At 40.8% G+C, this 21,102-nt stretch overlaps 1 protein-coding gene across 1 annotated transcript in view; it reads left to right on the forward strand.

Moving 5' to 3' along the window:
• The first annotated feature begins 506 nt into the window (after positions 1-506).
• LOC112107758 overlaps positions 507-21,102 on the forward strand; it is a 57,544-nt gene continuing 36,948 nt past the window's right edge. The window contains exons 1-4 of the mRNA XM_029913365.1: positions 507-598; positions 958-1,027; positions 2,484-2,583; positions 4,441-4,509. Coding sequence (XP_029769225.1) covers positions 2,506-2,583; positions 4,441-4,509 — 147 coding nt within the window. The 5' untranslated portion in view covers positions 507-598; positions 958-1,027; positions 2,484-2,505. The remainder of the gene's footprint in view (positions 599-957; positions 1,028-2,483; positions 2,584-4,440; positions 4,510-21,102) is intronic.

Here is a 21,102-nt window from a genome sequence, read left to right on the forward strand (position 1 = left end):
GCACTCTTCACTGTCAAACACATGCACCATTGTTACAATTTTAATTGCCGTTTAGAGGTCTGCCTAGAACTGATTTTTGTGTGTGTGTGTGTGTGTGTGTGTGTCCCAATGGCCCCTCAGGGGCTGAACTCACACCCCTGGGTTTAGCAGGCCAATGCTCAGACCACTGAGCTATCCCTCCTCCCATACTGCGGGGGGGCAGGGAAGCCTTTGCTCTAAGGAGGAGCCCCGCGGTGAGGGTGGCCACACACAGACCCGCTTCCGGCCCCCGAGATGGGAAGGCGCACTGGACCCGCACCCGCTTCAACTGTTGCCGCTCCAGGGAGCGGCCTGAGATCCCGCTCCTCCTATTGGTTAGAGGCTTCCTCTCTCCCCCTCCTATTGGCTGGTTGTAACACTCTCTTTCTCATTGGCTGGGAGGGAGTCCCGCCGTCAATCCCTTCCCCCCTCCTTCTCACGTACCGTAACCGTGCTCAGTCTCGCGGGCTCCGTAGTTAGGGGCGGAAGTGACGTTTCGAGTTGGGGTCCCGGATGTAGTTGCGCATTCCCTGAGGCACTGTTGCTGGCATTTTCTTCGGGAGTGTCCCGGCGCCGGCTGGTGAGTGGAGCGGGGAGGGGGCGCCCTAGTCTCATCTGCATGGGCTGGGAGGGAGTTCGGCCGGGCACGGGGAGAAGGGCCGGGGGCAGGGCACGGGGGCCGACAGGCCACGGGGAAGGGGCTGGGAGATGGGGGAGGGGCTGTGGCAGCAGGGCTGGGGGGCAGGGCACGGGGAAGGGGTTGGGAGATGGGGGAGGGGCTGTGGCAGAAGGGCTGGGGGCAGGGCACGGGGCTAGACCGGCCACGGGGGAAGGGGCTGGGAGATGGGGGAGGACTGTGGCAGAAGGGCTGGGGGCAGGGCACGGGGGACTGTACTGTTGTCAGTCTCCTAGGTTACAGTGGCTCTTGTCTCTTTGTAGCATCCACGTTCCTCTGACGCCCTCTCATCTCCTCTGGCCTGAGGCTCTGAGTTCTACTCTCCCCCAGCTGGTGACTATGGCCTTTTTATATTACTGTGTAACTCAGGAGTTGGAAAGGAGGATCCTCCCACTCCTCAGCACTTTGTTCTCTGTGTTGGTAATCCGGGCTGCTTTACATCTCCTGAGAACCATGCTGATAGTGGTGCCCAATGCACCTGCTCTAGTGCAGCTACTCACTCTCCACTGTCACAGTCCTGTGGGGGGGATGCCTATGATCTCTGCCACCACTCAAATGTGCTGGACTGATATCTTAGTCCCAACCTTGCTATGGTGGCGAAAGGTAACTGTCACCATCGTCAGCTAGCTAGTTTTCCCTTGCCATGGCAGGGAGGTATCGGCTGGGATATTGGTTAGCTTTGGTTTCAGTGAATGGATGATAATTCTTGTTTCCTGTTAACTATCAATCAGTGAAAATATTTCAAATGTAGTCATTCAGTGTACTTCTGAATTGACTATGTTAATATTTCTTCATTGAGAAGGCAGGATTTATTAAGCCTGATTAATAATGGCTAAATTTATTAATGCTGAGTAATAGTGGTATTTACAAATCATTACCTCACTTCTGATATAGAAGAATGTGTAAAAGGACTGGTGTTGAAAAGAAACAGGAAATTATAACTTTCAGTTTTTCTGCCTTGGGCTTGAAAGCTATCAGCAATTGCCAGTTATGCAGGTGATCACCTTAACTGTAACACATACCTGATACTTTTACTGATGTCAGTAAAACAGAATAAAATGCAGATAACTTGGCACACAGTTGTATGAAAACAGATTGAATGTGAGATATATTATAGAAAAACATAGGCACCGTGGATATTTACATGATACCAAAATACATTTTTATCTAATATAGCAATAAGGAACGTCCTTTTTTTAGTGGGCAAACTTAGAATTTTATCATATTCAAATTGACACTTGAATGATGGGTACATATTAGCTTAGCTTGCACGTGTGATAAGAGTGTCCAGACACAAAGTTGCACCAGTTTTAACTAAATAGGTTTAACAGTCACACCTTTAATTAAAAAATTGGTGCATCTTCTGTGTTCGGAAAAGCCCCAATATAACCGAAGCAAGTGTGGTGATAGAGCAGTCGAGCATTGTAAAGAAAATGAATTTAATGAATCGTGTTCCTCGTTTCAATTTGTAAAAGATTGTAAGCCATAAAACTACAGATAACTACAAAGAAGTGTATGTGTCTAAGATAGATACAGTGAACAAATACGATCAAATATCTTTTAGTAGCTTATTGGACTTTAACTAAATATTCGTCCTTGTTTTTGTGGTAAAAATATTGCATAATTAAGACCACCGTAGAAAATGCTTTTGCTTTGTGTTAGAGGTTCTATTCAGATGTTTTCTGCAGTTCAAGTATCTAATAATTTACATATAGGTGTTCTTCCACTAATAGTTTTAAGCTGAAAAAATAAATGTGTAAATAAGATGTGAATTCATTGTTTTTTAAAGTGCTCTGATCCACTTTTACAAGATGAGCACCACCAATGTGGATGATGCTAAACCAGAAGATGTTAAACAAGAATCTGAGAAAAAGATATTTTATTGTGAGGTGAGTGGATTTCTTGGTGGTTTTTTAAAGTACGATTATATAACATCGTTTTGTGTGATCTAGTGAGTACATTTTACTCCTGAACTTAGGTCTGTCATACGGTGCAGTATTATGATCTTCACTTGCTAGCCCCTAGGGGTCAAAGTGCAGGAACCAGGTAACTTTTCGCTAATGTGGATGATGCTGGTAGACCGCAAGAGAGCCAGAAAGCAAACACAAAATTAGATATGTGACAACAGGAGTAATTAAATATTGGTCCCCTCCCCCAGCCATGTTGAAAAAACAGAGTGTTAAGCACTTCTAGTTAGGTCCCATATTAAATTTCTTAAAGTGTGTGTGTGTGTGTATGATCTTAATAACCTGTTCCTGCTGTGTACCATGAACCTGTTCCTTCAGGTGCTGAACTGAAGTCGTTTGTGATCAGTGTTAGCACAATTCATAGATTCTAGGACTGGAAGGGACCTCGAGAGGTCATCGAGTCCAGTCCCCTGCCCGCATGGCAGGACCAAATTCATTTCCTTCCAATTAGAAAATAGATCTAGGATGTCTTCTCCACTTTCTGGATTAAGTCATCTACTTTATAACATGGGATCCTTTTTCTTACTTGTACCCAAGTTGCTTCAGGATAAATTGTTCCATGTCTTTCAAGGATAAGTATGACTGATTCAAAAGGTCCACAGTTGGCTTGACTGCAAAATTTCCTCAGCAATGTTCCTGTGAACACTTGAATCCTAGAGAGTGCCTGAAGTTGTCATGTGTCCTTCAAACCTTTCCGTTTAATCAGATAAGAAGCCAACCTAGAAAGGCTCAAAGGCTTCAGCCTCAAGTGACCCAGAATAGAATCCTGGTTGTCTATTATTTGTATAGTATTAGTGTCCATGCCTGCAAGCACCTCCCCTGCAGCTCCCATTGGGGATGGGGAGCTGTGGCCAATGGGAGCTATGGGGGCGGTGCTTGCAGAGAGGGGCAGCGCGCAGAGGCACGTGTTCCCCACTCTCCCCAGGGGCCGCAGTAGCACGCTGGCCCCTTCCGGGAGCGGTGTGGGGCCGGGGCAAGCAGGGAGTCTGCCTTAGCCTCGCTGTGCCGTCGACCAGGAGCCGCCCAAGGTAAGTGCCACTGGGCGGGAAGCCGCACCCCAGCCCTGAGCCCCGTCCCGGAGCCAGCATTGCAACCCCCCCTGCACCCTGAACCCCAGCCCTGAGCCTCCTCCCAGAGCCAGCACTCTGCCCCAGCCCGGACCCTCTCCTGCACCCAAACTCCCTCTCAGACCTTGCAGCCCTCACCCCTTCCTGCACTCCAACCCCCTGTCCAAGGCCCAGCCCAGAGCCCCCCTCCCACACTGCAAACCCCCCCTTGTGTTGGCGTTACAGTCCTTCTTGTTTACAGCTCCTTCTCCGTGCCCTTTGCGTCATGTGATCATCTATTTCAGCACAGACCACCCACCAATACTCTGCAGAACAGTGTGGGAACTACTGAGTTAAAAGGATACTGTCAAAAATCGGGGGAGGGGAGGGGATTCCAGAAACTAGTTAATTGACAGAAGTTAAAAAAAAAAAAAAAAAAAAAAACCATAAACAGTTTACACAGTTCTGGTGCTGTTTTTAATATCTTCACTTTCCTGATGTCTAAGTAGGCTTAATGTGATTAGTTATGTACTGCTCTTTGTCACTCACTGGTGTCTTACTTTAAATTTCTCACACAAGCCTTCTTCAAAGAGGCCTTCACCAGTTTCTTAAAATAGTAAAATATAATGAAAGGTTTTCGTCCATAACCGCAGACCTATTTGCTGTGCTTGCACAACAGTATTTTTATACTAAAGTTGGCTGTAGTGTAACTGACTATAATTAATTTCTTTAGGTTTGTAAAGTTCCATGTATGAGTTCTATAAGCCTTCAGTCACACTTCCGTGGAGCAAAACATAAAAAGGTAATGTAATGTGACTTTAATGTCTTATGTATAAACTTCACACTTCTAAATTTTCAGTAAACTTATTGTAAGTAATTGTCTTTAAAAAAAAGTTTTGAATGCTTGTGTAATTTGCAGTTCAGTTGCTTTGTTTCACCATTTTATCTGAAAATGAAATCCCCAGAAAATTGTCCAATGCTGGTATTTTGAGCCTTTTGAAACATTGTTAAAATCGTTAAATGTACACAGTACACTTTATTTTTTTGAAATACAGCTATACTTACAATTTAACTTCTAAGTGAAGTTAATATGCACGTATTATGAACTGTGTGTATTTAAGGTTGCCTGACCTGCAAAGTCTTTTTTCCCTCTGCAATTTAAAAGGAAAATGTGGCTCATCTTCCCTGGTTCCATACAACTGACCTTAAATTTGGAGAAAAACTCCAGTGTGATTATAAATTAGGAATAACTAACTCTAGTTACGAAGGAACATTATTTGCATTTTTATGTGAGGGTTTAAATATAATAAACATAAGTAAAACCAATAATAGTAAAGTTGCTGTTATAATTTGATACAAGTAGGTAACTTCTTACTAGAAAGTACTGTAAATCAGAAAGGTTTCAAAATTCTTAGGCAGGTTCTACAGTTCTTATACTCTTTTGGTTAACTGAACAGTAGTTAATCTTTTTTCGGTTAGTCTAAGATTACAGAACTTTATAATAATAGAACTTCAATGACTAGTGTTTTCTTCTGTTATTTTTATCTGGTGTCATCAGACTGCATCCTTGGTTGGCAATAAGAGCTGCCTCAATGAGGAATGCCATCTTAATGACACTTATAGTGACCTCCTTTCCCTCCTGTATTACTAGAAATCAAACATGGTATCTTGTAACTCACCTGGTCTCTAGCTGTCTCAGAAGTGTGAGGCTTCAAGTTTGTTCTTAAAGTTTGGGTTTTCCTCACAGACCAGGCAAAAAACCTTTCATTTTAAAAAGACTTTAATATCCAGTTGGGAGACTTTTTTTATATCATTTCTCAAAGAGTGGACTTTTTGTTTATTACAGCTTCACAAATCAGTTGTCTAACTTAAGTGTTGTCCCTCACCTCCTTTACTTGCTTTTAATTGTATTGAGTCAGTTGCTCATTAGTAACATAATGACAACATTTTTGAAAGCAAAAAGAATTGAGATTGCTCTACAGGCAATCTCTTAAATTTGCTGATATGGCGTTACCACCATTCTCACATTTTAAAAAATTCATTATGAGAGAATAACACTGAGGAAAAAGAGTAAAATACTGAAATAATTAATTAAGCTTTCAACTTCCCAGCAGTTACTTATCTATTAGAAATGTCCCATTGCCTGAGTAATACTTAAAATGCAATTTAAAACCGAACAGTAATGAAGGGACAGGTCTTTGCTAGAGTAACTGGTTGTGGAGGTTAAGGTGTTACCCACAGAATCTAGGGCACCCCACCTTTACTGTACCGGGGGCTCAAGGCATAACCCTGTAAATTCAGGCACCCCATCCTTTCCCATCCTGGGCTCGGGACGTAAGGCACTCACTCTTACCTGTCCTAGGCACAGGCACCTTCTGCTGGTTTGCGGGACCTTTTCCCAGTGAAACAGTTATATCCTTAACCTATATTTATTAACAGTTGATCAACAGAGTACAGATGCTAAGCATACAGTGCTCACCACTCCCAGTAAGGGGGACAAACTTTTCCTGGTGGCCAGTCAGGATCAAGTTGTCCGGGGCTCCAGCTTCTGTACGGTATGATCATCAGGGTGTGATGGTTTTGGCAGCTCTGATCTTGGGCTGTGTTCTGGAGTTAGGTTCTAAAGAACTTCCTTTTGGACCCCAATTTATATAGTTAAAACTTGGGTCCTACTTAGCTATATCTTAACCAGTCATTTTAAACTAAAATACTACAAAAGAATGCAAGCCCATTACGAAACAATTCTTTAACCAGTCCTAGCCCATTTCCCCCCTACGTACAAGAGTCAATTTAAATGTTGTGAAACCAATTTACACAGCAGACAGAAACAATTAAAAACCAGACATGATAATACAGATAAACAATATCAAAACAAGAAAGAAGTATGGATTTCACAATCACAACTATTGATAAGTGGTTTCTTGCTAGACAGAAAGTTATCAAGGTTTTCTTTAAAAATCTTAATATCTGTTTCTTTATCTGGTGATCGTGGGTACGATTAGGACAGGAACACCTTCTTAGCAGTCCGTTATTACTCTGTTCTGATGCAATTGATGGAACCTGAGGATGTGACTCTCTGCAACTTAGCTCATAGCTGCTGTTTTTACTCTGGCTGCTGCTTTTACTGCAGAAAAAGACCTCAGACCTTACCAAAGTCAGAAACTCAGTCCTCAGTACATTTTAGGCCACTGTTGTGTGAATATGCACATGCTTAACTTCAAGCATGTGAGTAAAGTTAAGCAAATGTGTGTTTGCAGGATTAGGGCTTTAGGGTTCTATTTTAGCTATTCTAAATACAAGCCTTGTTTAACCTACCTTCTAGTATGTGTATCATAATGGATGGTGGAAAAGTGGTGTCAGTTGCTCTGTTATATCTTAGTGCACTCCTTTTGTGCTACCTGAAAATAACATTTAGTTGTGGGGTGATATTAAGTCCATTTCAGAAATCCAATGAAGAGAGAGTATCCAGCTGATAATGGGTCTGGGGCAGTGGTTCCCAAATTGGGGTTCACAAAATGTTACAGGGGGTTCTCGGGGGGGGGGGGGGATTCCCTAATGGTGGACAGAGCTGTCCCCGGGCAGCACGGGACCTGCAGCTAAGCAGATCAAAACAAGCATATCTATCACACCGAGGAGATTTAAACTTCAAGACTCGCTATAAGAAATGGAAAGGGAGGTGGATGTTTTTTGCTGTTTTTAAAATTAAATAGGCAGCTAGTATTGTTTTTAAAATTATTATGAAGAACAAGTTTAAGCTTTGTTGTAACGTGCACTGTTTGCCAGGACTGCTCAAGACCTGAATGCTTGTGTAGGAGGAACTCTTTGAGTTGGCTTCTTAAATACCTTCATGCTGTTCCTTGATGAAATATAGGAGCCTTGTCTTATAATAGGCTTATTCAAAGTGATACATACTACGAAAGTGAGATCTTGGAAGAGTGTTGCCATTTTCAGAATATAATAAAAATACAGTAATAATAAATAATTAATAATAGTGTGTAATAAGCATGTCATAAAAACAAATTTTATATTTCCAAGATCACTGCTTTTATAATTTATACTCAGGTAAAAGAGAAAATCCCTGGAAATATTCATTTTTAGGAGGGGGTTCATGAGACTTGACACTTCAGTGAAAGGGGTTCACAGGTTGTTAAAGTTTGGGAACCACTGGTCTGGGGTATCAAAATGAAGAAAAAATATGCTTGATGTGAGAGCCATTGGTTGCCTACTTGATACTAACTTCATTTCATCAGGGTGGAACTGACTAGTTGTCTAGATGTGTAACTTTAGCTCCCAGCTACACCCCTATCAGCTACCAATGATTCCCTCTTCTGGCTTACTCTCTTGACCCCACTGTAACTCTCAGTAATCCCTAATGCTTTACTCATGTATCATTTTTTCCCCTCATACCCTACTTGCTTCTAATGTGAGACCTCTTTCTTCCCTTTCTCCCCCACCAGAAATTATTAGTTTGCTTGCTTTCTAACAACACCCAGTTTTTTCCTTTCTTACCTCCAAAACATGTCTTCCTTTGAAAACCCTTTTCTTTTTCCCCTTGACAGACCTCTGATGGGCAACAATAGCAGATTCTGACTGCTCTGCAAGAGATCACAATTTTCTCTTTTTACCCTCCCCCAGTGTTGGGGATAGTGAGCTAACTTGTGGAAGTGGATTCTCTGTGATCAGACCAACAATATCCTAGGACTGGAAGGGACCTTGAGAGGTCATCTCGTCCAGTCCCCTGTACTCATGGCAGGACTAAATATTATCTAGACCATCCCTGTCAGGTGTTTGTCTAACCTACTCTTCAAAATCTCCAGTGGTGGAGATTCCACAACCTCCCTAGGCAATTCATTCCAGTGTTTAACTATCCTGACAGGAACTGACTCCTAATGGCCAACCTAAACCTCCCTTGCTGCAATTTAAACCCATTGCTTCTTGTTCTATTCTCAGAGGTTAACAAGAACAATTTACCCCCTCCTTGTAACTATCTTTTACATAACTTGCAAAAGTGTTATCGTGTACCCCCCCCCCCGACCTCTCTTCTCTTTGAAAACATTGTTTGTTTAGTCTTGAAATCTTCTCTCATAGATCACGTTTTCTAGACCTTTAATAATTTGTGTTGCTTTTCTCTGGGCTTCCTCCAATTTTTTCCACATCTTTCCTGAAATGTGCCCAGAACTGGACACAATACTTCAGTTGAGGCCTAATCAGCGTGGAATAGAACAGAAGAATTACTTCTCGTGTCTTGCTTACAACGATCCTGCTAATACATCCCATAATGATGTTTGCTTTTTTTGCAACTGTGTTAAACTGTTGACTCATATTTAGCTTGTGATCCACTATGACCCCCAGATCCCTTTCCACAGTACTCCTTCCTAGGCAGTCATTTCCCATTTTGTATTGGTGCAGTTGATCCTTCCTAAGTGGAGTACTTGGAATTTGTCCTTATTGAATTTCATCCTATGTACTTCAGACCATTTCTCCAGTTTGTCTAGATCATTTTGATTTTAATCCTGTTCTCCAAAGCACTTGCAAACCCTCTCAGCTTGGTATCATCCGCAAACTTTATAAGTGTACTCTCTATGCTATTATCTAAATCATTGATGAAGATATTGAACATAACTGGACCCATCACTGATTCCTGCAGCACCCCACTTGATATGCCCTTCCAGCTTGACTGTGAATTACTGATAACAGCTCTCTGAGAATGGTTTTCCAACCTGTTATGCACCCACCTTATAGTAGCTCCATCTAGGTTGTATTTTCCCTAGTTTGTTTATGAGAAGGTCATACGAGACAGTATCAGAAGCCTTACTTAAGTCAAGATATACCACATCTATCACTTTCCTCCCATCCACAAGGCTTGTTACCCTGTCAAAGAAAACTATTAGGTTGGTTTGACACAATTTGTTCTTGACAAATACATGCTGACTGTTACTTATCCTTTTACGGGGTGGATTTGATTTAAATCGATTTGATTTAAATCACTAGTCAGAAAGACTCGATTTAATCATGTTTTTTTACATAAAAGTGCATTCCTGTTGGTTGTTATAACCTTAATACGTATTCTTCACAACTCCGAGATAGATGTACGTTTCATTTTTAGAAAGTACAAACTATACATTTTTAAACAGTGATTTATTTTGAGAACTTTTCAGACTAGTTTTATAGCTATATCAGAAAATGAATGATTGTTTGGTTATTTCATTTACCAAAGGTAATTGAAGCAGCTATTTATGAAGTCATTGGGAGGTGAACTATCTCCAATTCAACAGGTTAATCATTAATATTTGGAGGATTTTCTTGCCCTGATGTATTAGGAGGAGGACATCACTAGACAGACATTTAAATTGTTTTATTTAAAACAACAACGTTAAGTATTCTGGATTTTTTTCTTCAACAGCAAACATATAATATTTTAACAAAACAAGCATATGTCCCTTGCTTTTCACATTTATCTCCAGGCTTCTTCTCCTTGTCCAGATCTATTCCGCCCCCAACAATCTTCTGTTCATTGAACTTTTTGAAACTTTGCACTTTTAGAGAGAGGTAAGGGATTGACTGTGTGTATGCAAATTTGCAGAGGGACAATAGAGTTGAGGTCTGTTATTTCTCACCTCTATATATTATTTATTTATTTAAAAACATTTTTGCTGTTAACAAGCATGTTACCTCAGGAGACACAAATCCACAGTCTGAGAACTGCAAGACTAAGCATCTCTGATGGTATCTTCTAGACTGAACGCTGACTCCCATTGGGGAGATAGAAAGATTAACCTAAATAATCTATACAGAAGCCTGTGGAACCCCATAAGATTGGGTCCCTAATCCATGAACTATTGAAACTCATTTACAAAACTTTTCTTAAACATTACATGAATATATTGTTTCATACTGCACCTCTACCCCGATATAACACGAATTCGGATATAACGTGGTAAAGCAGTGCTCTGGGGGGCGGGGCTGCGCACTCCAGCGGATCAGTGCATCAGTGTGTCTGCCTCCGACATGCTGCTCTGAGCGGCGTGTTAAGGGTGCCGGGCCGGGGCAGAGGGGTTGGATAAGGGGCAGAGGGTCTCCGGGGGCGGTCAAGGGACAGGGAGCGGGGGGGGGTTGGATGGTTCGGAGGTTCTGGGGGTGGGGTGGTCAGGGGACAGGGAATGGGGGCGTTGGATAGGGCATAAGAGTCCCGGGGGTGATTAGGGACGGGGGGGGTCTCTGGAGGGGGCGGTCAGGGGACAAGGAGCAGTGGGGCTTAGATAGTGGGTGGGATCTTGGGAGGGGTGGTTAGGCACAGGGTCTCTGGAGGAAATAGTTAGGGGACAAGGAGTGGAGGGGGTTGGATGGGTCGGGGGTCAGTCGGCACGGGAAGTAGGTGGGTGTTGGATAGGAGGCGGGGCCAGGCATGTTTGCTGACTATTAATAACAGAAATGCTCGAGGCCAAAGCAAGTTCAATATAACACGGTTTCACCTATAACGCGGTAAGATTTTTTGGCTCCCAAGGACAGCGTTCTATCGAGGTAGAGGTGTATATAGAATTAGAATTTATCATCTCTATTCCATGATGAGATATCTTTTGAGCTATAATGTATCTTACTTAAAACTATCTTTAGATAGGTTTTTTTCCTCAAATCAATTTTTTTGATAAAATGATTTTTAAATCGATTTTTTTTTTTTAATCATTGATTTTTATCCACCCTGTCCTTTTATCTTCTAGGTGTCTGCAAATTGATTGCTTAATTATTTGCTCCATTATCTTTCTGGGTACTGAAGTTAAGATGACTGGTCTGTATTTCCCCGGGTTGTCCTTATTCCCATTTTTTATAGATTGGCACTATATTTGCCCCTTTTCCAGTCCTCTGGAATCTCTCCCATCTTCCATGACTTTTTGAAGATAATCGCTAATGGCGCAGATACCTCCTCAGTCAGCTCCTCGAGTATTCTAGAATGTATTTCATCAGGGCCTGATGGCTTGAAGACATCTAACTTGTCTAATTTTTAACTTGTTCTTTCCCTGTTTTAGCCTCTGATCTGACCTAATTTTAACTGGCATTCAATATTAGATGTCCAATTGCAACTAAACTTTTTGGTGAAAACTAAAACAAAAAAATCATTTGGCACTTCTGCCATTACACATTTTCTGTTATTGTTTTCCCCCCTCATTGAGTGACAGGCTAACCCTGTCCTTGATCTTCCTCTTGCTTCTAGTGTGTTTGTAGAATATTTTCTTGTTACCCTTTGTTTCTAGCTAATTTAATCTCATTTTGTGTGTTGGCCTTTCTAATTTTGTCCCTACATACTAGTGGTGTTTGTTTCTTTTCATACTCTGTAAATTGACCTAGTTTCCACTTTTTGTAGGATTCTTTTTAGAGTTTCAGATCATTGAAGTTCTCCTGGTTATGCCCATGTGGTCTCTTGTCATACTTTCTGTCTTTCCTACTCAGAGGGATAGTTTGCTCTTGGGCCCTTAATGTCTCTTTGAAAAACTGTCAACTCTCTTCTGATATTAACTATTCAGAATGGAGATTTGGAATAAAAGTGCTTTCTCTGTTAATTATAATGCCATTAGCATGCTGCAACAGTCTAGGATGGGTGTTATAGGAAAAGGAATCTAGCTGTTTTCAACAAAGTATCTGTCGTAACCTGTACAGTTGCAAGTTATTTTTCTTCTAATAAATCTTCCCATCCAAGGATAGAATTAATACAGAAACTTCTGATATATTGTTTAGTTCTAGTGTCTGTAATTGGTGTTTATCACTGCTCAAAAGGCCTGACCAAGTCACAGGAGAGTTCTTACCCTGAGCTGATGACCAGTCTTAGTCATTTTTATTTCTCTTTGTGAATGAACTAATTGAGGAAAAATTCTATGAAAGGTGCTTTGTAAAGTATTTTCTTTTTTTTAATATCCTGTCACAATGGAACTGGAAATGCTTCAATTCAGTTACTGGCTTTTGGCTTCTGAGAATCAGCATTCTAAGGCTGGACAGGGTTCTGTTTGCAAAACGGTTATTCAGCGCTCAACTGGCAGACTGAAAGTGCAGACCATGACATATAAAATACACAAAGGAAAACTGAAGAATTACAGTTTCTCCAGGAGACATCCTCAATGTTTCCATCAGTTGTCAGTTCTAGATACCAGAAGAAGAGTACCATGTCTCTACCCCACTTCCTTTGGACCCTCCATGAAGCATCTGTTAAGGGGGAAAAATTAAGATGGCAGTTAAAAAAAACCAAACCATAAGCAAGAAAGAAAATGCTCCCAATCTAGATTCATGTCTTAAAGCTATAAATAGTGCATAAACAGCTGCTTTCATTGTAGCTTTTATAAATAGTAAATAGTAGTAGTACAATAAAATTTTTATATGCATCAGCCACTTATTCTTGATGGATAGGACACACTTAAATGTGTCACCAAGATTTCTTGTCCAGTTGCTGAGGCAGAAGTCTAATCTTCAAGTGGGCAACACTGTGACAGGTATTTGGTGCAGTTGTTCATGCCTGATAGTAGCTAGGTTCTGGGTTAAAGTAAGTCAACACTCCATCATATGGTAAGATGTCCTGTTAGCCATAGTTTGTTTCCACTATAGTTCCTGACTTAGCGTTTGTACGTTAGCATTTTCTTGAAAGTTCAAGTCTCAGCACCAAAATCTACTGCTAAAACATCCTGAATAGTGGAAGAAACATAGGGGAAGTGAACTTTGGAGCCAGTTTGGAATGAGACTTGTATTACTTCAAATGTGGAGGACAGAGAACCTCTCTTGGACTTAGGCCCAGTCTACACCAAGAAGTTAGGTTGACACAGCTACGTCCTTCAGGGGTGTGAAAAATTCATAGCCCTGAATGATGATGTAAGCCGATCTAATTCCCATCATAGAGAGCACTAGGTCAATGGAAGAGGTGGATTACTTATGTCAACGGGAGAACCCTTTCAGTTGGCATAGGTAGTGTCTACACTGAAGTGCTACTTCAACTGTGCTGCTGTAGGGTTTCAAGTGTAAACAAGCCCTTAGTGATGAATGCTCATGATAAAGTGAGAAGGTGCAAGAAAACTTAGAACTGAGCCTGCTTAGGAAAGCTGACCAGGCTTCTCAAGTTTTTCCTTCTGGAAATAGAGAGGACTTGGAAATAATCCTTGTCAAACTCAGCAGTTTATTCTGCAGTAGAATTTCTAGCTTCATCTCTCGTGAAAATCCAGACATATTTTTTTTCTGGATTGTATAGATTGCATAGATAGCTGAAGAAATACATTTTAATTATGGTTCATACCAAGTGATACATTGGACCTTAACCAATCCTCTCCAAGTGTAGAAAGTTCTTCAACCACTAACCCAGTGCACAAGATTGATGGAGTTCCGAAGAAAACCTTTGAACACTGTGCTGATGAAACGTCTGTGTGTACTCTCTTTATAGGTGATTTGCATCTTAATAGCTAACAGAACTGCAAAATTATTCTTTAAGGCTAGGGATAAAAGTCTGTGTAGTCTAAGGAACTCATGTAAAGTGTAAACTAATGTTTTTTTTCATGTGACATGGTCCCAGTCTACTATTCATGCTCATGAAGGTTTGGCAAAGGAATTATAGTCCACCAGATTATATAGTTGAATCCGTGGTTCAGATTTTCCATGGTTCAGATTTATCTGGAAAAGTATAAGGTGCTAGCCTTTTCTTAAACCTCTTTAAAGATCCTAGATTATTTTGGTTACAGTTCTCTGAACTTTCTTGAATGTATCGGTAGTGAAGCGTTCTAAACTGAGTTCAGTATTCTGGGTGTGGTTGCATAAAAACTATGTAGAGGACAGTTGCTTCACTGCTATGTGACACCTCTGCCTTTGTAGCATAAAACTTGTCTAATTTGCTGTCCACTGCTCAGCTGTTCTTCAGAATTGCTGCCAGATTTCTCTCCCATTGAATATCTGTTCCCAATTCCACCCCACCCAACCCTGAACGCTAATTTGCATTTTCTCCAAATTAATCTTTTTTTTTTTTTCCCCTTTTTTCCTGGTCATTTCTACTCTCTAAGTAGCTGTTTCCTTTGTACTCCATTGGTGGTCAGACCTGCAGATTTTATTATGGTGGTGTTAACTGTTTCCAGTCATGAAGATGTAAAATATGACCATATCTAATTTAGGTTTCTATGGGTACTTCCTCATCCTCTCCTTCTCCACTCTGAACTTAGTACTCTTTTATTTATGTGAGTGTCCATATCCATGCCAGTTTTAATAAATTTTGAAAGTGGAGTGTTGATTCTGTATCAAGTGTCTTACTAAAATCCAAATATTTATATGTACCTTACCTTTCATCCACTAACTTTATAATTTTTATTAAAAAATCAGAGGCATGCTGTTTATAACTCAGTTGTTTTTTGTTTGGGGTCGTTCCCCCCCCCCCTTTTTTTTTAGGCTTGGAATTTGACTTATGAGATGGTACCACTTTATAGGCAGGGTCACTCTTCTTTCCTTTTTGACCTCATTCCAGTTCCGAAGAGATGGATGATCTCATTCAAAACTATCACTGCATTTGGCAGCCTGAAAAGCCAAGAATTGCATGTAGGCCAAACTATTTTTTTAGCTCCGTTAGTTGATTGCTCCAGGTCAGAGTTGAGGCACACTATTGTGACAACATCTGGAAGCTTACATTACTGCTGTTGTTGCTGCATTTAGTTTGAATTTCTTTACTTATTTTCCAGTCTCCAGGTCATCTTTCATGAGCACTGAATTCACCCAGGTCTAAAAAGCACTGAGAGCTCTGTGATGGGTTTTTGTTTTGTTTTTTAATTGCAGATGGAGAATTGCCATATTTATTAGCAGCTTCATAGTTAAGATTATGTTCTGAAATCTACTTAAAGCTGGGAATAAATAAATCTCTATTTTTTTTTCTCTTCAATGTGGATTTCTTTTGTTACAATAGGGCTCTGTACTCCACTGTTTGGTCACCGGTCTGTTGCAAGTGGACCCAGTCACTGGATTCCACATGCTTCTAAGCCAAATGTGTCCAGATAGAGTCTAGTCATTGTTTCTAGCTCTGGGACAAGAGGGCATACTCCCAGGCTCAAACCTCTTGCCTGACACCCTTCTTTGGGATGTGCGGTGTCATTAACCGCCACCCTATATTTCAAAACCAGTGTCTGAGACTTCCCGAACCTGTCAGTTGCTTTTACGTACTTCACCTGAGCTCTACCTAGGCTGTGGACAGCCTGGGCTTCTAGTTTAACCCTTTTGCGGACAGCATGGCAGGAAAGCAAGGAACCACAGGCTTAATAAAGGAATTTCTTAACCATAGAAACTTTAAATTTGAACACACTCGAGTTTTTTCAACAGAGGTCTTTGAAAAGAACCAAAAGTCATGAGACACACCCTCCCCATCTCTGATCTCACCTCTCCTGCAAGTCTGAGGCTTGTCAGCATTTCAGGCTGGCCATAGACCCCCACCTCCCATTTCTTCTGTGTGGTGATGGTTGGACCCCCTCCACAGAGCAGAAACCTGTCCCTAAATAGTGGTCTGTTGTGAACTATGTACCAACTGTGAGAAGCTCCAGCCAAAGTCCTCTCTCTTTCATGCTTGTCTCCCTGCTGGCCCCTGTGTAGAAAAGCCATTGTTTCAGTGGGTGGGCCAACAGTGCAGTTTAGAGACAAATTTGGCGGCTCCGAATTGTAGTTTTGATGGCTTTTGATGTTAGTCTTTCAATGAGGTGTCAAACACCTTTTCGGGACCCAGGGGAGGGCAGTTGTTTGAATGCACTGTCATAGGTTGTCTTTGAGATGTCCGGGCTTGTCTTCGTTCCTAGTACAACATAGAGTTCATAAGTTGACGCAGATCTTTCCTACCCTCCCATAGCCTTTTTGTGTGAAATTTCAGTGTTGGTTTTTGTGTCCTTTGAATTTTGTTAGATTTCTCTTTTGTAAATTTTTGTGCATTAATTTTAACTTCGGAAAAAAGCTTTGTAAGTGGGAAGAGAGCTAGATATCATAAGATACAACATGGAGAGACTGATGCAGTACATCAGCTTCTGTGGAAGAATGGTCTATGTTCGTTGATATCTTAGCTGCCGGGAGGAGTAAATTGAGAAGCTGAGATTGACAATCGTGCATCACCATTTGAAATTACACAATGTAAAATGAAATATTAGGTGAAGAGGGACCCTGGCAATGGGCTCATATGGCAGAGACAGCTGGTCTTGACACCTTTCATGAAGGGATTTTTTTTTGTCTATACCTTAAATATGTGAAATGGATGACTTGCACCTAGCTGTGGGTAGGGTTCAGTCATGCGGAAAATTACACAATTGTGGCATAAGTGTTCTTTAAGAACTGAAATTTTGGGGTCTTATTCTGAAGGCCCAGATTTCCACTCTGAGGCACGGGACATCAGTCTAACTTGGACATGCCTGCAAGTGCACAATGTCACAGCAGCTCATTAGGGCATATTTGCACGGGTGTAGTTTTGAGTGGTCACATCGCTTTGGCTTCTTAGCTGCTTGCCAATGCTATCAAAGCTCCATTGGGCCCTTTCATTTTCTTAAGATCTGAAATTATCATATGTCTTCTAGACATAAATTCTGCAGCAGTCTCTCCTTCTTCTCCTTCTCTCCTTCCCCATGCATCTCTTCCACAATTGGGCAGCTGTCATCAGAGAAGCAAGGTTTTTGAGGTGAGGCTTATTTCTGCTACAGTGTATGGTTGATTGTGGTTAGTGGAGAGAACTCTGATATCTCATGACCAGGCCGGTTTTGCATATTCTCTGACTTAAAATATAGAAACCAAGGACAAAGCAAAGCAAAGTCAAACTGACAGTGCAACATCAGGAGAAGAGGATGAATGTTCTTGTGACTGAACCACAAGACTTGGGTTCTATTTTCACTTCTGCCACAATCTTCCTTTGTGACGCTGGGTCAAATCATTTAAGCTCTATGTATCTTTGTTTTGCCATCTGGAAAATGTGTATTTACAAATGCATATGGTGATTGTGTCGTTTACTAGGGGAAGATCCCTGAACACAGACAGAACTTTCTCAAGAGCTGGACCAAGATTGTGAAACTTGATGAAAGAGGAGAGAATTACCACAGATTGGACTAAATACAAAACTCATTTCTTAGCCTTAGCTTTCCCACAATTATTTCATAGTTTAAAAAACTACTTTAAACTGTAAAAAGCAACAGAGGGTCCTGTGGCACCTTTAAGACTAACAGAAGTAAGCTTATGCTCCAATATTCCTGTTAGTCTTAAAGGTGCCACAGGACCCTCTGTTGCTTTTTACAGATTCAGACTAACACGGCTACCCCTCTGATACTTTAAACTGTGTATGCCATTCAGGCAATTTATTCCTTCCTGTTGGAGATGGAAGAGGTTTTTTTTGGTTTTGTTTTGTTTTAACTTCTGAAGTGTTCAGATACTACAGAAGTCAGTAGTAAAGCAAAAATTCTTTGATACATAGATTCATTGGTAACGGTTATACTAGAAATACATGTCAGTAACTATCTTCTCCTGATTAAGGGAACTGTTAGTGAATACTGTAGTCATTCATGGGAGTTTAACCTGATCAGTGCATGTCTTTTTTGCAAGTGATTGACAGGACTCTGCAGAAAATAGAAGGCCATTATGGTAAACTTGGACTGATCTAGGAACAGCTCTTAGAGTGGCTGAATCTCTCTCTCAAATTTGTCTGAATCTCAATCTCACTCTCACCGTCAAAGTTGTTCCTTCCTTTCAGACACAATCTATTGTTCCAGTGCTCCCACTTCATGAGGACTCCTATGTTTGTCATTCTGACTCTTGAGTGTATTGCAAATGAGGGAGAAAGGACTTAGAAGGCTTCTTCTGCAATTTATTAGTGTTGGGACTGATGCAAAGAGAGGCAGCTGAGTGCATTTAGAGGCAACAATTCCTAGGGTTACTTTAGGCTGGGTTGCCCAAAGTCCTAAATTTTGGATCACTGCAGCTTCAGCATACTTATTTGGAACCCTTATGCACCTCGAGATAGACTTTGAAACTGTGGATAAGCAGAAGCAAAAACTCAGTTGTACTCCCCTCCTTCCAGTCACTTTGGACTTCAGTCTAGCTCTTAATACCTTCAGAGGCCCACCCTTTGAACTCTTAATGATGAGAAACCTTCTAGTTACCTTCTCAATAGGGTGTTTGTTTATTTATTTCCCCTTTGCTTGGTCAGATGGGTCATTCAGACTCTACCCCTTCCTGAAGGCTCAACTAAAAATAAGGTGGTTGTCATAACTCATTACTTTCATAAACTGATGTCTCACATCTATGTCTCAAATGGTTTCCCTGCCCTTGTTATGTGTCAGTCCCTCTGAAATCAATGAAGCTCTCCTCCACTCAAGTTGGGAGGAGAGCATTGCCCCTCTACCTGAAAGAATCTGTTTAACAATATGTCTAGAGATTCACAAGCCTTTAAGGGTTCTATAACCCATTGAGTGATGGAGTGCTTTAAGGAAGACTGCTGTCACATAGTCTCTTTAAGAGCATGGTTGCCTTTTGTTTCAAAAGAGAAATGCTTTCCCACCCTTTTTAGAGCTGTGTGCTTTGTGCTTTGCTGCAGTTTTCACATGGTACACTTGGGGGACATTGCCTTTGCTAGCCATCCTCTGTGGTCTGATAGTCTCTCACATTCTAGTGCTTACCCTGCCTGTTTCTGAACTGACCACTTCTCATACTGTTACTTATACTATTGGTATAAAGGGTGTTGAGAATAGATTTTTTTTTTTTAAACTATTTTTTACATATTAATTTACATCTTTTTTTAAAAGTTCTTCATGGCAGTTTGGAAATTCCACCCTGTTTGTGAGGTTAGTCAGGAATTTTATATCACCCCTCCACCTCCCTTAAAAATTTTTTGTTAAATCCAGAACTAATGTTAGAATAAATTCAGACTCTCCACTGCATGAAACTACTTCACTATTGTTTGGGAAGCTTACAACTTGGCACGTTCAACTAAGCTTACACATTTATAAGTGAGTGAAGTTCTAAGGATTCTAATTTTATTTTCTGTCTCTCTCCGCTGTTTGGAGCCTTTCTTATCTTCTGTCTGGACTGGCATATTGTGGAACTTGGAATAAAAACAGATTAGCAGCTAAATTGCACATTTTAGAAGCAGAGATGCGTTTGAATATAAACTCCAACAAAGCGTTCAACAAAACATACTCCACCTCGCCTTTGTCCACATTATATAATAGTCATATTTTCTATTTTTATTGAAGAAGTTTAGTTAATCATGTTTTGAAGTTACTGTTAATATCATGTTCGATGCAATCAGTTCTTGGATTATTGAAACAAAATTAACTTTCTAGTATCTTGGTATGTACATTCGTTTAAACATAGAAGTTTCCAAGTTCTAAAAAACTAAAAAGCCTTAGTTTTTCATATGAATTGACAATTATAAATAAATTAGGAAATACTTGGTTTCATGTGAAAAGTACCTTTATTTTGTATCACGTCCATGACCTGCAGTTTTGAACCAGTCTTGGATAATCAAGCAGAGTTCATCTCTGCATTATTACTTGTAACATTCTAAGTCAGGTACAGCATTCAAATTACTTTATTTTTTTCAAAATTTTAAAAGTCCAGTACAGAAACCTGCAAACAAGTGGTTCAATAGAACCATATTTGAAGTTTACCCTTTAAATGGCACTGAACTAAGACAAGAGGTAAAAGATAAGAAAGATATCTTCTTAATAGCCAGGGCTAAAAACAAGGTTCTCTGGGATTCCAGGCTTTCTAAGGTGACAAAGTAGCTGTATCTAGCTTTAGTGGTTCATGAGATCAGGTTCGCCTGGCATATGTTGGTGTAAATGTTGTATGTGTGATAGGGATGGCCAAAAGCCAAGGGTGGTTGTGCAAGTTTTCCAAAATGAATACATTCACAATCGTCATACAGATACATACCATTGGTTTTCTTTCTGTTGTGTGGATTAATGAAAAAGCAATGACTAAACGGGTAAATGTATAAACATGGATTTTATGTAGCGTGACACTTTCAGAAAGGAGGTTTGATTATAGCCGCCTTTATGCGTGGTTATATTTAAGTCTTATGCTTTCGAGAATAATTGAATTATTGTGATCTTAGCCATTATACTAACCTGGTTCAAGAATATGCTATGATTTATACCTGTTTACTAACACTTCCCTTTGTAACAAGCCTAGAAAACAGGGGGGTACTTGATGGCAGCATCTGACAGCTGAAGGAGAGGGGTCAGGACCTTGAGGGAGTCTTCTCCAGATAGAAAGGGGAGGCAGTGGTGGTCTTCACCTGCAGTATGTATATGTTCAGAAGATGTAGTGCATCATGTCTGAGCAAGGACCAGTTCTCTTTTATTGCCTATCTGCTTCCCCGGGGATGGAGTCCTAGAGTGTAGTCTGCCATTTCTTCACCTGCTCTAGTGGTAGT

This window comes from Terrapene carolina, unplaced genomic scaffold (assembly GCF_002925995.2).
Source record: "Terrapene carolina triunguis isolate 2854851 unplaced genomic scaffold, T_m_triunguis-2.0 Scaffold613, whole genome shotgun sequence".
NCBI classification, from domain to species: domain Eukaryota; kingdom Metazoa; phylum Chordata; order Testudines; family Emydidae; genus Terrapene; species Terrapene triunguis.